The 16,181-nt window shown below is 38.7% G+C and overlaps 1 protein-coding gene across 25 annotated transcripts in view; it reads right to left on the bottom strand.

The window, feature by feature from the left end:
- kif1aa (kinesin family member 1Aa) overlaps window positions 1–16,181 on the bottom strand; it is a 101,822-nt gene that overhangs the window by 12,991 nt on the left and 72,650 nt on the right. For 8 of the 25 annotated variants that reach the window (XM_034038403.3, XM_034038404.3, XM_034038412.3 and 5 more), the window contains 7 exons: window positions 15,762–15,846; window positions 15,422–15,527; window positions 10,079–10,105; window positions 2,805–2,828; window positions 1,498–1,612; window positions 197–330; window positions 8–69 (listed from right to left, as the gene is read on the bottom strand). In XM_034038403.3, coding sequence (XP_033894294.3) covers window positions 8–69; window positions 197–330; window positions 1,498–1,612; window positions 2,805–2,828; window positions 10,079–10,105; window positions 15,422–15,527; window positions 15,762–15,846 — 553 coding nt within the window. The remainder of the gene's footprint in view (window positions 1–7; window positions 70–196; window positions 331–1,497; window positions 1,613–2,804; window positions 2,829–10,078; window positions 10,106–15,421; window positions 15,528–15,761; window positions 15,847–16,181) is intronic. The other 17 variants (XM_034038429.3, XM_034038405.3, XM_034038415.3 and 14 more) reach the window with 3 other exon arrangements.

Genomic DNA, 16,181 nt, shown 5'->3' with positions numbered 1-16,181 from the left:
TAAGTACCTGGGCTTCCAGCATCCGCCAGGTGACACAGGCTGACCTCATAAACACCAGTAACACGGTTACTGTGGACAGGAAATCACACTTTAGTTTAGAGTGGAAAATCATGTTCTTTTGAGAAAAAACCCCCCACAAAAATTACATTGTCAAACTGTAACAACAAATATGTTTAGAGCTGTTTGGTGAACTCACCTCTCCAATGCCTTGAGTCCTCCACTGCCGAAGAGGTTACGGATGGATCTAGACGCAGGTAATTTGGCGTCTCTGGAGTAAAACACCATGCAGAAGTCTTTGGTAATCACTGTTGGTTGAGTACAGTTCTCCATCTAAGGACACAAAGGATCAAATTATTCCCCATTCACTAGAGAAATCCAACTTGGCCAATGCTTCTTTATACATTTCCATAGGACCATGCAGCATCGTCTTACATAGCTCGTAGAACAGCAATTAGCTGGTGAAATCCTATAAAAGTGTTTATCTTTCATTCAGAAACACAAATGTTCATATCCTGTAATGTCATTTTTGTGCATTTATATATATATATATATATATATATATATATATATATATATATATATATATATATACATATATATATATATATATATAAAAATAAACAAAAGGGTTTTAAATGGTCCCCAGTGGATCGTACAGTAAAGGTGCTGCATTGGTCTTTGTGCTCCTGTGGATTTGGTAGGGGTAGCAGATGAGAGGAGTCCACCACATTAGGCTTAACCCTTAACCCCTACTGGCCTATGAAGGCTGGGCACTTCCCACCAGCTCTGTGGCTTAGTAACAAGATTGGCTTGACAGTGGAAATGAAGGTTATCCATGATCTGATTCAGTACTAAGGCAAAACGTAAGTTGACCAGCTCTTTAGATAGTGCCTTCATCGGTGTAATGGATCTTCAGTGGGTAGCATTTCAAATTGGATAGCTACAATAAAGAATCACCTTCAACAAACAGTCCAGCTAAGCCTGGCCATGAAAGAAAGAGAATTCTGAAATATTTAACTTCTGTTTGACTCCTTGAGTCCAAATAGATTCTTTTTCCAGTTCTTCCAGTTTTAGAAGGGTCTTCTCTGTCATTTTAAGAAGGCATGGAGATTCCTTTTCTATATATTTGACTGCGGAATCATTGCATGCACAGGGAGTACAGACTATCTATTTGGGACGATGGACCAAAGTCAGATCAAAACAAACTACTGGAAGCATTCTTCAACCTAGGGTCTGGATCCCCGGTAAGCTGCTGTGTAGGACTGCTATAGATGGAGTGACAGAGCGTAGCAATTTCTAAAGCAAAGGAGCCGGGGGCCACCACAGTGGATTTAAAAACACATGAGTGGCATATGGCAGCCATGACCAGAACGCCTTTACAACCAGGTCCTTGAGGAAGCACTGCCAAATAGTCAGGGTAGTGACTTTTATCTTAAAATCTTAGTTGACATCACAGTTTAGGTTAGGTCTGCTTTTGGGTTTTGAATTTGAAATCACCTCTAGGTAAGCTGACAGGGTCATGTATATTTTCTCCCCGTAAGGTGTAACACGGTTCAGTAGCAGGGAGTTGTGCATTGAGCTGTCCCAGGCAGCCTCAAAACGGTAGAAGGTTCTGTGAAAAAACACACAGAGAAAAAGCTTTAGAAATTGCTTGTTGTTATTATTATTATTATTATTATTATTATTATTATTATTATTATTATTATTATTCATGTTTTCCAGTTCAGCAGCCTCTATGCAATGAAGGCTCAGAGTAAAGTGACTTGTATGGCTATGTGACTCCTGAGTAATATCTCTGGTTTTCAGTGATATCAGGTAATATCAGTGTTGTGTTGGTGTTTCAATGAACTGGTGTGCAGATAAGACCCTCCCCTTGACCCCTAACCTCTAACCTCATTCCCACCAAACTCTATGGTTTTTATGTAAGATGGTTCTAATGAGACTTGAGTTGGGAAAGGAGACAACAGCAACATGACAGACATTAGAACTACTGCATGTGGTAATGTGATTGGTACAAAGACAAATGGCCCCAGATGAAAAAAATACAGTAAAAGAGGCTGAATGACTTTCATGGCCAGATTATTCATAAATATTACTGCTGTATATTACAGCATTTTATTAATAATTTTAATACATCCTAACATAAATACCATTAACCATTCCAGCATAATACTGCTGGATGTTACATGCCTTTCTTTGACCAGGTTAAAAAGTCCTCCATTTCACTGGATGGTGAATTGATTTAACATAAAATGTAATGGTGATTGCCAGTTCTAATGTTGTTTATGGAGGGTTGTAATAAAGATATTAAAAGGTTCACAAAAAATGTAACCCTAATAGTAAGAGTACTTTGAGAATTACTTATTGTTAATATGAGTTATAATTTTAACATTGTATGTTTAAATGGAAATAAATAAATTATAATGATGTATTCTTATAATTAAGAAATTGGAAATCTGGGGTCAGTATACATTATATATTGGTAATCTTGCAGGTTTAGAAAGAGTCTAAAAAGCCCTGCAGAATATATAGCTCACATGTATAAAATGCATGTATTTGACACCTCAACACAACACCACATCAATCTCAGCAGAGAAAATAGGACTTAAAAAGTGACATAATATCTAAAACACAGCAAGCTCTTGGAAAACATTCACAAGACTTGGGGAAGAGGCAGCATCTGCATGCAACAATAATTCAGAAAATCTGAGAGACAGAGTTCCTTATTTCTTCAAAACAATGAACCAGTACAGAATAGGGAAAAAGGGTGAAAAGGAAAGAGAGATAGGAGAGGTGTGATATACCTATGGTCACTTCCCATCGAAATGCTTTGAGAGGAAGAAAAAGGCAATCAAAAAGAAAAGATAAGAAACAAGAATAAAATGTGAAATTCAGACATTTTATGGTGGAGTGGCTTCACGATTGGAGAAGTTATTTTTCCTTCTGAGTGCTTCATCGTCTCACCTTTAGATGGTTAATAATGTGGATGTTTAAAACATCATCTTCCTCAATGACTTAGTGATGATAGCCTCCCCTTGCTAGGCAACACACATTTTGTGTACATTATCCCAACAGTGCATATAGCATCATTTGCTTTTATGCTTTTAGTAAAATGCTCAATTCATAGTGGGTCTCTTTTAATTGTCTATGGAATGCAATGGAGGACACTTTTTTTTTTCCCAAAAGGTCTATCCCAAGTTCAGCACAGATTTGTCTCTGAGTATACTGAAAATAATGGTATTCAGAAAATAATATGTTTGAAATAATTTGACTCAATTGAGTTTACAGTGATTACTGTTGCCACCGTGTGATGTTCCAACTAGGTCACTTGCTCTCCACATTAGAGCAATACCATAGTTTGTTTTTTTTATTAAGATGTACTGTACCCAGAAGGAAAAGTGTTGTGATAATAAAGAGCATCACATGACAGAGAATAGTTTGTTGAATGGGGTAGAGTGACAGTGCAGCCCATACTAGCACGGTTCAAAGGAGAGGTGAGCCTCATACCCTCCAACAACCTGCCAGGTAATTCTAATGGGCGATGGCTTCAGCCAGCCCCAGACCTGAATGAATGCAAGCCCTGGAGCTCCAGGTTGAGTAAGTGCTGTGAAAGTGTCCCCCAGCACCCCATAGGACAGGCTGTTGGAGGGTTTGTTCTGTACTGTTTCCAAGCAACACATGGACAATAACGAGAGACGGCATTCTGCAAAGACCTCAGGTGGAATCCAGCGACACCTCCCCTTCCCTTCAGAAGAAAACTGTGTCTACAAGGCTGTAACCCAGTGTTTAAAACACATCTGTATTCCTGTTGTAGAAAATCCAAAAATGAATAAAGAATGATTGATTTTTGAACTCCCAGTTCCAGCAAGTGACCGTGAATATTTGTGTTTCATTCTTGTTATGATCTGGCATCTGGGTAAGCAGCCAAACTGAACTGTATTTCTGTTTGAAAAAGTCATGCTGGAACGTAATGGAATTCATTATTTCTGTTGTGTTAAGTGGTGACACAGGAAGGAAGTTACTGGTATTATGAAATTCAAATGCTATACATTTCTAATAGCTTGTGTAGTGTATTATCATGTGAGGTTTTCTCTTCAGCCTTTAAAGTGGGAGTCAGTGACAGATGTAACTGGTTGGCACCTACCAATGTAAATTGTTATAGCATATACTTTAAAGTGAATATATAGCAGAGTGGAAGTTTTTTAAAAAAACAGAGCTGACCTTCGTTTTGTTTAATATTTCCATTACTTTGAATAATTTGTTTCGGTTTGTATATACAATTTGAAAATTGCAATGACTGTGAATGTTTCTTACTCTGATGTAATGTTTTCCCAACCCCAAGCAGAGCTACGGTGGCCACATGAAAACTGACCCTTTAGAAATAGGTGGGCGTGGACAAAACTCAGGAACCATGGAGATTATTGACAGTCACATAGGCTAAACATCCCTTCAGTCATCCAATACTAAATCTGACTGGCTAGACACACCGCCTGCTCCAGTGTCTGCTGTCACAGATGTAAAAATCATTGGAGTTACTGTTGCATTTTCACTCACAGACACGACTATGTGATAGAAAAACTAAAGTTGATTGTAAGAAGACTGCTTACAATAATTTGTGTTTTACAGGGGAACAGCTTATCAGCCCTCTAATAAACTAGGGAAATTGAGTTGGTGTTCTAAAGCTTACGTAAGTTCAGTTACTGTTTCCAAAGGAGACAGTTTTTTTTTTTTTTGGTTTTGTTTCTTAAAGGGCCAGATGGTCCGATGATTAGTAATTTCAAACTTGTAAATAAAGTAAGCTTTGGTGTTAAATATACTTCTGTTTCTTTCCTGGATTATCTGACACACACTAAAAACCTATGGTTTCTGACTAGCAATGATTATATATATATGTCCAAACCTTGGGGGGCCATAGGGTGCTCAAGATGTGAGTACTGGTGGGGGGGTTGTTTAAGTGGTCATGAAAATATCCAAGTGACTATCCAATCACACTTTACATACAGTAACAGAACACTGCAACACTACACTTGCACTAATCAACTAATACATCTCAGAAATAACTACTAACAATGAACGATGTCTGATCGCCATTTAATAATAAAAATAGAAAGCACATATATTTGTCCTGATATTTTCCTGACAATATTCAAATGACATCTTGCAAACAAATAATTATACAAATCTCACTGTAATTATTATTATTATTATTATTTATTTCTTAGCAGATGCCCTTATCCAGGGCGACTTACAATCGTAATGTTATTAAAACAGCATGCTATTCATTTTAATTTTATTAAAACTAGAAAATGTTCTGAAAATGACTGTGCAGCAAGCATTCAAGTTAACTAATGAAAGCACATCAATTAGTGATCGCTTTATTTATGTTGTATATGTTGTATATTATGTTGTAATTAAATAAATGGCATGACAGTAAACAGAGGGAAAGTGTTTAGGCTCGTTTACCAGTGCCTGAACACTTTCTGGTGGCCGCATTGCTATTTTTTCCTAAAAATACTTAGTTTATCATATGAAAAATAACACAGCCACATGCGGGTAGTGGAGCTCAAGTTATGCTGTATTCAAGTAGCATGACAGTCTGCGACTGCGCACTGTCGTTAGCTCATAATGATTTCATTTTATTTGCACCTTTAGAGAGCCCCATAATACATTGCGCACCAACCCAAAGTACTGGCTTGTGGTATATGGATAAATTACTGAGAAAAATAAATAATCAATGGCATATTTTCTCAAATTAAAACATCGATACCCGGGTAGTAAAATTCGGGTACCAGTGCCGACCTCTATCTAATGTTACATTCCTATAGTCTTGCTGCATGACCTACTGGGAAACCCACTGTATGCTACTGATTTTATACATACATATTGTAAAACCTCCCTGCAGAAAAACATGTGCGTAAGGCACATTTTGGTTTTGTTTTGTTTAATTGTTTAATTGTTTTTGTTAATTGTTTTATTATTAATCATTACCTGCACCTGGCTACTATTGAAAATTGGAGCCAGGTGCAGGGTTTAAAAGGAGAGCAGTCAGTCTGCTCTGGGCAGCTGCTGAAGAGGGTAGAAGCCCGACTGTGCTGGTGTGTGGGTACAGCCGTAATTAAAAGAAAAGGTAGTGTGAAGCCTTTTTTGTGTGTGTTTTGTTTTTGTACAGGTAAACAGCTTAGCTGTCCTGTTTTTAGATAGGGTCCTGTTTTGTTTAGTTATTGCTCAAAGATAGCTAGGTGTTTGTTTTGTTTGTTTTTGTTTTTGTTTCTTTAAAAATAGCGCAACTGCGCTTCAAAAATCAATTTCTGTGTTGGGTCAGTGTTTTTTAAAGGGGCAACGAACTGTGGTGAGTGCAATTCTTTCACATATGGTGGCAGTGAGTGTGGGCGCCACTGGAGACCCAGATGGATTTTAAAGAATTAATTGAGAGGCTCAATAAAAACATGGCTGCTCAGGAGGAGCAGATGAAGAAAATGGAAAGGCAGAGACAGGAGCTGGGGTTGGCCCTGTTGATAATACAAGAGCGGGAGCCAACCGAGCTGGAGCGGCTGTTGCAAAAGTGGGAGCTGCCATCCCGAGAGCCAGAGGGGGTGGAGCTACCATCCCGAGAGCCAGAGGGGGTGGAGCTACCATCCCGAGAGCCAGAGGGGGTGGAGCTACCATCCCGAGAGCCAGAGGGGGTGGAGCTGCCGTTACCAGAGCCCAGAGGGGAGGAGCCGTCGCTTCCAGAACCACCAACAGTGCAAGTGAGTCCGGCGTTGCCGAGGGAGGTTCCCGGTCCCGTCATCGTGGACACCTGGCCGGAATGCCCAGATCTCCCTGCACTAGACCTGGCTCCCAGGTCGCAGTACAGCCAGGCACAGTCGTTTGCCTGGTCCCTTGCTCCACTCCCCCTGGAATCCCAGACGTCGCTACGCAAGAGGCAGACGTCGCTATGCAAGGGGCAGAGGTCACTAGCGTTCCCCCTGCTGTTTGCTCCGCTCCCCTTGCCTAGTGCTACGCTCCACCTGAGATTCCAGAGGTCGCTGCGCAGGTCCACAGGCGCATGCCTTTGCCTGTCAGTCCTGGCTCCCCGTCACCGGTCCGCGCTATGGTCACCCTGGACAAGCCGTCTGGGTCCCTCCTTGTCGGTCCTGGGTCCCTCCCTGGAAACGCCGGAGGGACCAACCCACCCTCAAGCCCGCCCGTGGAAGAGGGCGAAAATTGACATTTGTGGACTTGTGGGTGGTCTTTTAAGGGTGGAGGGAGGTGGCCGTTGTATGGCCAGTGTCTTGAAAAGACATGGGGAGGGATGTGTGAGACAGCAGGGAGGGGGTTAAAACCTCCCTGCAGAAAAACATGTGCGTAAGGCACATTTTGGTTTTGTATTTAATTGTTTTTGTTAATTGTTTTATTATTAATCATTACCTGCACCTGGCTACTATTGAAAATTGGAGCCAGGTGCAGGGTTTAAAAGGAGAGCAGTCAGTCTGCTCTGGGCAGCTGCTGAAGAGGGTAGAAGCCCGACTGTGCTGGTGTGTGGGTACAGCCGTAATTAAAAGAAAAGGTAGTGTGAAGCCTTTTTTTGTGTGTGTTCTGTTTTGTTTTTGTACAGGTAAACAGCTTAGCTGTCCTGTTTTTAGTTAGGGTCCTGTTTTGTTTAGTTATTGCTCAAAGAGAGCTAGGTGTTTGTTTTGTTTGTTTTTGTTTCATTAAAAATAGCGCAACTGCGCTTCAAAAATCCATTTCTGTGTTGGGTCAGTGTTTTTTAAAGGGGCAACGAACCGTGGTGAGTGCAATTCTTTATATATATATAATATATATATATATATATATATATATATATATATATATATATATATACACACACACACCATATATCGCCAGTCTCCAATAGGCACCGGGGCTACTGGGAAGTACTGTAAATAAACGTCAGGTCTCTTTTAAATGCCAGGTTATGAATAATAAAATATTTAAGTTAAATGTGGAGCATGTGAAAAAGTCATTCAAAGCTTGTGGACTCACTACAGCTCTGGATGGAAGCAAAGATGACCAGATTCATTGTTTTAAAGAAGGGGAACCATGCACATAATGGAAAAGAGCTACCGTCCATAGAGTGCAAGAAGGCACAGGCAACTGTCATTGCCATTGAAGCTGAGGAATATGCAGAGGAGCTCGAGCGTAATGAACTGTTAATAAGTGACAGCGATGAAAGAGACTCTCAGGATGAATAAGAAAGCTTAATTTAAGGTACATGTAATGTGTACCGTTTTATTAATGCCGTTATTACATTTTAAAACCAGTTTTGAATCATATTTGAGTGTGTTGTGAGCCCACAGTATAAACTTATTTTCTGATATTTACAGGGTTGCCTTTTTTTTGTATTAACAGTATTTCATGCAGTTGTTTTGCAATGAAGATGCTTTGCTGGTTCATTTTTCCATTGTTTGTCCATGTTTACCAATGTACAAGTTAGAGAGTGAACAATAAATAAAATAGTTTTGATAAAGCTGATACTTATTGCTTTTATTGTTCATTTTAAAACCATGTTTTGAAGTTTTTTTTTTTTTTTATTGTGCTGTAAGCCTACCGTAATACACGCTTCTGTTCCGATATTTACAGGGCTGTCTTTAGTGGATTTTACTGTTTTTATTATGAACAGTGGTAGATGCAATTGAGTTTTTCAATGCAGATTTGTTCTGACCTGATCTTCTCCTTGTTCATTTTCCAACGTTTTGCATATCCTTGCTTACCAATGTATATAAAAATATATATATAAAAATATATATATATTTTATATATATTTTTATATATATATTTAAAAGCTGTGCTGGTTTGTGAGGTTTTCCATTATTTAGATGACCTACTTACGAAATGTCTTCTAAAATATTACAATATGCTCTTCAAAAGTATACATATTTTTTCATGAGCAAGCTGTAATGCAAATGGATCAATTTTGTTGAAATGATGAAAGAGTGGGGGTGGGGAATTAACTTTCCATTTTACACCAATAAACCTTTTCACATAATACCTTGATATCTCTCAACAGATTCTCCTTTTCAAAACAGAAGATTTCAATTGGTGCAGTTGCACGTCATATATCATCAATTTCTAACATTCTGTTCTTCAGTTTACCCCCCAAAATGTGTCTTCAGTGTTGACTGGCAACAGCAATATGATATTTCATTGGATAGCAGTCTTGGCAGTCATTATTTTTTAAGTATATATTCCACCAAGTCATTCAGTATGGGAAGTAACTAGACCCATTTGGGATCAAACTTGACCTGTGGTATATTGTTTGCATATTTCTGAAGTTTCCCATATCAGCACATATATTAATTTTTGCACATATTCATGTATTACATATTTTTCTTAGATATTTTGGTTAGCAGTATCAGTATCTTGTAAATCCCAGACTCAGCATTTTGAATAATAAGAGAGGGGAGGGGTTCATTTGTAGATGTCATATTACATGTATCAGCATTAATGTAATCTTGCCAAAAGGATGTTATACATGTCAAAAGCAGGCTGGGTCTTCCAACACCCCCAAACACGAATTAAACTGTGCCCATCCCTTCTGTGATAGTGGAGCAGAGTGAGACTCTGATTCTTGCTTAACAACATTCCTCAGCTCCACTTCCCTGAGACATTGGTCAGCTTTAAAAACAAGTCAAAATAATTACCAGAGAAAAGGGAAAAAGGGAAAGCTAGTATCCAGAAATGTTTTTAAAGTCTGATTGTTAGATAGTGCTCCTTTTATCTTAAGGTTGGATTTCACATTGGCACTATACAGACAGAAAGAGGCTTGACCAATCGCTACTACCCTCCACAAGAAATGCAGCCAAATCACAGCCCAAAAAAAGCAAAGCATATCATGCAGCCTCCATGAGTTAGTCCCAAACCAGCTCTAAACACTTCCAAGGGGTCTTTGCAGAAAATGCCCTTGCATTCAAAATAAACCCAAAAAGAAAAGAAAAGAAAGCAAAAGTAAAATAAATTGAATGAACAAATACAGAAAAAAAAAGATTGGTGGTGATAAGGGGTGGATGTCAAGAAGTAAACTAAATTAATGAGGAGAGGGATTTGAAAATAATACCTAGGCATATCCGAATCAAGAAACTGTCTGCAAAAACACAAAACAACATTCTGTTAGTGGATTGAAGAAAAAAATGTCAGCAACAGCAAGTTCTAGAGGAGCAGTCCACCACAGAACTGAGCAGCAGCCCATCTCAACAGGGAGAAGGCATATAGTACAGTAGCACCTTTCTGCTGACCTATTCCAACTGACTGAAAGGAAGGCCCCTGTTCAACAGGCAGGTAAGGAGCTGGGCTGAGCCAGACTCCTTCAGCAATAAGGTTCCTTTCACTCAGCCAGTCTGCAGGGAATGGAAAAGTGCCATGATAATAATACAGCTGTACTAGAGCTACTCAGGCATGTGTTCTGCTCCTTTAAGGTCTTTCTTTGTTTGTTTTTTTTTCTTTTGCAACAAAAAGCAAACCCATGCCTGAAGCTTGGAGTATGTCTCAGGCAGGGGATTAAACATTAACTGCAAAGCAGCGTGGTTGAAGTGGTCAGAAAGGAGGTCACTTGGAAGTAAGCTTTTCCATTCTAATTAAGAATGATTTTTATTTAACCAGGATACATATAATCTGTTAAGTAATGTGCTTGTGGACAAAAGAAACTGACGAGGTCAACGTAAGGACATTTATGAACGAGAGGAGATCATTCAGCCCATCAATGCTCGTCTGCTTCCTAGTAGCTGATTGATCTCAAAACTTTGTCAAGTTGGGTCTTAAAGGACCCAGTGATTCTGCCTCAACAACTTTACTAGGCAACCCATTCCATTCCCTCACCACTCTCTGTGTGAAGAAGTGTCTCCTTCCCTCTGTCCTGAGTATCTCCACTTAATTTCCAACTGGGTCCTCTGGTCTTGGTTTCTGTATTATGCTTAAAGTAATAGTTTGGGTTAACTATGTAATTTCCTTTTAAGATTTGAAACACTTCAATCATGTCCCCCTAATTCTTCTTTGTTTCAGGCTAAACAGATTCCGTTTTTTGAAACTAGCTTTATAGCTCATTCCTTCAAGTCCTGGGATTAGTCTGGTTGCTCTTTGTTGGACTTTCTACAGGTCACACTGTCCTTTTGGTTCTGTGGTGAACAGAATTGGACACACCTCATCATAACCTCAATGTGTTTGTAATGAATTACAATCAATGAGCTTTATGTTAGCAATACTGAAGAACAGTTGGAACCAACTACAGGGACCACTAAAGTCCTATGCAACAGAAGGGTGTACCATGTGGTCCTAATGTCAAGGGTAGATGTGGAAGAGTAGCTGAAAAATACAGAGTGCAATTAGGGGAATTCTGGTATAAGGCAATCTTCAATAATCAGTAGTAATAGTATATGTTTGTTGCTACTCTCTTTTGTTGCTCAAACATTACCTTTTTGAATCGCCTTTTTTAATAGTTAGAACTTAGGGAGTCTGGGGATGAAAACCAAAAGTTTACAAATGACGAGAGCATTGCTCTGTCTGATGAAAAGAGCAAGGCAAGTACACAGGGATGGCAAAATGGAGGAAGAGACACAGAGAAGAGAATTCTTCACCTCAATATGTGCATCTGTTTTCTAGTCTGGCAGAATTTAGATTTAGATTTTGTTTTATTAACCTTGACATTGTTTTGTTTTTTGTCTTAATCCTTTAGGTGTATGCAGAAGTTCCAGGATTAATTTGGTTCAGCCCTTGGTTCTGCACTTATCATCAGAGATCTAGATTTTCTAGCAGTTTTGACTGGATGAGCAGGTAGCTACTATCTCTTCAGACAGTCTTGCTCTGCCCTCAGGAGCCAGTCATCTGGTTTTCTTCAGTTACTGTTGCTTGGGCATAGGCAGGCCTTTCAGTGTGTGTGCACTTTTACAACTTCTATTACAACTGAACTAGTTAACTAAATAAACTTGCAAATCCTAAGATTTTTTTTACTTCTTTTTTTTTCATCTTGTGCCTGAAGCATATACCTTCATGACGTCAAAATGTTCAATTCAATCGGATAATAAAATTTTTTTTTAGAGGTGACACTCTTGTACTTTAGCTGTTTCTCAGTGACCTCCTTGATTATGACAGGTAAAACCACATTTTGTTTTGCAAAGCAGGAGCTGCTGGGGGAATGGGGGTAGGAGGGACAGGGATTGATAAAAAGATGTTCCATTCCAGCTGCACAATTATATGACCCACTTCATTCTAGCAGCATTCCGGTTATTTTTTTTCATACGGATGGTAAAATGTCAAGTAATCTGTAACAGAATGCAAATTCTACCGTATTTTCCTGTTTATAAGTTATATTTGTGTACAATACATAGGAATCCAAATCCAGAAACAGAATGAACCTCCAAAGGGATGAAATGCAGGTACAAGCCACATGCATCCAAATCAAATCCTGGACATGTTAACCATAGAAGAAAACAGGCCTGTATTCCTCCTCTGGGGGGTTGAACCATATAAGAATATTGGTTTGCTGTATATTCTTATTAAGAGTTCAATAGCTAGAACAAGGGTTTGTTAGGTTTTGACTGTGGCTTTGAGTAGGATTCGGTAGCTCAGTGTTTAGAGTGTGTTGGTCTGCAGTGTGGAAGGTTGTGGGTTTGAGTAGCTTAGTAGTTAGACTGCTGGGCCACAGTAAAGAAGGTTATGGGTTTGAGTAGGTCAGTTGCTGCAATTTCTAGTTAATGGATTGAAGTAGCTCAGTGCAATCCTAGGCTGCAGTATGGATTAAAATGGGTTTGAGTGGCTCAGTGGTTAGAATGTTGGGCTGCAGTATGGATTGCAATGGGTTTGAGTGGCTCAGTGGTTAGAATGTTGGTCTGCAATATGGATTGCAATGGGGTTGAGTAGCTCAGTGGTTAGAATGTTGGGATGCAGTATGGATTACAATGGGTTTGAGTAGCTCAGTGGTTAGAATGTTGGGCTGCAGTATGGATTGCAATGGGTTTGAGTGGCTCAGTGGTTAGAATATTGGGCTGCAGTATGGATTGCAATGGGTTTGAGTAGCTCAGTGGTTATTGTGCCCAACTCAAGCCAATGCACCTATATAAAAAGTATATGTTAACCTATAATCAGAAAAATACGGCATGTACATTTAGGCATTTATCCTAATTAGGGTATAAATTCACCTTGTATGGCTACTGGTAAAGGGTTGGCACATTATCAGAAAGTAGCAATGACTCAGGAGAGTAATTGAAACAAAAATACTGATTATTACAAATATCATTCACATATATTTCAGTTATGTTTGGCATAGTGTGGTAAAGGTATATAAATTCAGTAACTTCTTAGATCTATCTGTCTCTAATGATAGCACTACACTGATTATTTATAATTGACCTACACCATTCCAACTCAACAAAGTGTGCCTCATTTTAACAAAATAATACAATTCAAGCTTTACAAAAAAAAAATATCAGTACATCACTAATAAATAAAATCTCTAAAACATCTCTACTTAAAACTTTGCACAGCCCAGACAGTTTGATACCTCTGGACAAGTTGAAGCAAGGTGATTTGGGCAGCCATTCCATGCTAGTGCCCTCTTTAATTTTGATGACATTTTGTCATGTGCAACATTGAGCATTAAGCAACCATTCTCAAGATAGGTCCTTTTTCTTTTGAAGTGGAAGGGGTAGGGTATATGTTAAAAATGTAGCCTAAAATTTATTATCACCTTTCCAGAGTTCTGTCAGGAGAGAATCATGATGCTATTTCATTTGCCATCCTGTGGCCATTGGGGGACAGTGCATGCAATATAATGGTATAAAGTAAAATATGTGTCATGTTTCTCTGCAGATAATTCAGAAAGAGCCTAATCTTAGTAACTTCTTTAAATACATAGCTCAGAAAGGCTGCATTTTTACCATCAACAACTCCCTCTTCTCACAAATGGTTTAATGTACCTTAGCATAGAAGAATAAAAATCAGAAATGGTTGTGCTGAAGGGGTTTAGAATAGATTTATCAGTGCAAAGTTTATGTCTATTGTGTAAACTATCATATACATGCAATGCAAATACAGATGCACAAAACATTATAATGTGGTTAAATTCACTTCCCCTAATTATCAAGAGATATTTGATTTAATCACTGAGAGAATTTCATAAGGGTTTTATCTGCAATCATGCAAATAGCAGTACAGTATACTAAGTTCTGCTTTCTCTGTATCTCACAATTAAAGTCTTGCAGGTCATTATGGAATACTTGGCCAGTCCTGTTTCAACATTGTCACAACAGCAGTAGAACCAGTGACCCAATATTGATCCACTTTTGCTTTCACAATAAGTATGTGTAGCATAGAAATGAGTGTTTATAAGCAATTGATTTCCCAGATCAAGCATGAAAAAACAAATGTCAGATAGCTCATAAAACAGCTGTGGAATGATCTTCATTGGTTCTAGCCTTGGGTGGTTTTAAGAAGCCATGGTGATCTTAATCTGAGATATTTGATTGCAGTATCACTCTCTATTTGTTTTCATGCTGTGTCTGGGTCAATTATTCCTCTTTAAAAAAATCACTAAGTTCTATGCTATAAATACTTACAGATGCTAAAATGTACCTACTGTATCACACTGTGGCATCTATGGTGGAAGAGTATTTTTTTTTTTGTCAGAAAGTCTATAATGTAATTCATTTTGCATTCTGTTTCAGAATAGTTACATTTCCCAAACTGCCCCTTTTTGAAGAAGATTTAATTTAGCCATACTATCCTGATTTCTGCCTAGCTTTAATGTGTTTCGTGTGTATTTGCTGGTTTGCTGTCAGACACAGACAGCGTGTGTCATTTAAGCTTTTTGCAACTGATGCAAAACAGCTTGGTCTCGATAATCTTGTCAGTCTTACAGCAATACCTGCTGCCTCTTATTAAAAACCACAAGGTAATAATAATACATGCTGAAATGAGACAAAAAGGGTACAAAATGGACTTCTTTTGGCAATATAAGTAAGTCTTTCAGATCTTATTCACTAACATGCCCTGTGTCTCTAACCTCCAGAGAAACAAACATGCATGTTGAAAGAGGCTCATTTTATTACACATCAGCATGTTTTGCTGTTAATAGCCAGGGCTTTCCTTTGCACAACCCAATCTGGAAAACAAGCATATCTCCTTTAAAGATAAGCATTTCCTTGACTTAATATTTAACTCACTGACAAAAAACTAAAAAGTAACGAATCGTTTTAATAAAGAATGTGAAAAAATCAATTTTGACCTCTTGGCTTCTCGGTTTTCAGCTTGTATTATTAGCTCCTGTTTTCAGTCTTTCTTTCCCTGTGGACTCAGCCCCACTTCACTGTTTAGTATATTGCTCATTGAATTCTACCTGCCAGTCCTTCACAGAAGACAGTCCCTCCAAGTTATACCGGCACACACAGGGCTGTGGGGCAGGGAGACTTACCTGTCGTCCTGGCTGGGCTGGATGTATCCGACCGAGAGGATGTTCAGAGACAGGATGTTGGGGTCAATGATCGTCTCATCGGCCTCTGGGGTGTTACGGAGACGACCTTGAATGAAAGACGAGAGAGCAGTAAGGTTTGTCACGTGGTAGCATTAGTGATTAATGAACTCACCTGGTCTTTTTCATTTTCAAGTTTTGTTTTGAAAAGTCTCTGATTAGCAGGGTCAGCTTGTAACACAGGCACACACAAGAGCCTTCCTCTAGACTAGAGATGTTAGAGATCCAATGTTTCTCTGAAAGAGAGTTTAAGACACAGAATCCTGAATCTCAGTGTACTCACCAACAACCAGCTCCCTCACTTCCTTCCACTCAATGTCACCGCCTGTCTCGTGCACAATGGTAACAGTGATTCTTCTTTGGATACCCTGTTGGATGTTAAAGAAAGGAGGAAGCAGTCTTGGTTTATCACATTTTTGAATCTCTGCTATTTTTCTTCAATGTGTAGCATCTATTGTGTCACCTTTATACCACGTGATACAGCAATTTATAAGTAAATCTGGACTCTATAAAACCTTCTTAAATAAACAGCTAGTTTAAAAAACAAAATAGGAAACATGAGTTGGGGGAGAAGTAAGTACATTTACAAAAAGATGAAGCAATTGCAATTTCACAAATTGAATTGAAACAATGAACTTTTCAGTTTTGTTTCAGTTCTCTTTTAACAGTGCTTCACTGTTGACAGATCTACACCAGAATGATT

Source organism: Acipenser ruthenus, chromosome 17, assembly GCF_902713425.1.
Source record: "Acipenser ruthenus chromosome 17, fAciRut3.2 maternal haplotype, whole genome shotgun sequence".
NCBI lineage: Eukaryota > Metazoa > Chordata > Actinopteri > Acipenseriformes > Acipenseridae > Acipenser > Acipenser ruthenus.
This window is presented reverse-complemented; position numbering and strand designations above follow the sequence as displayed.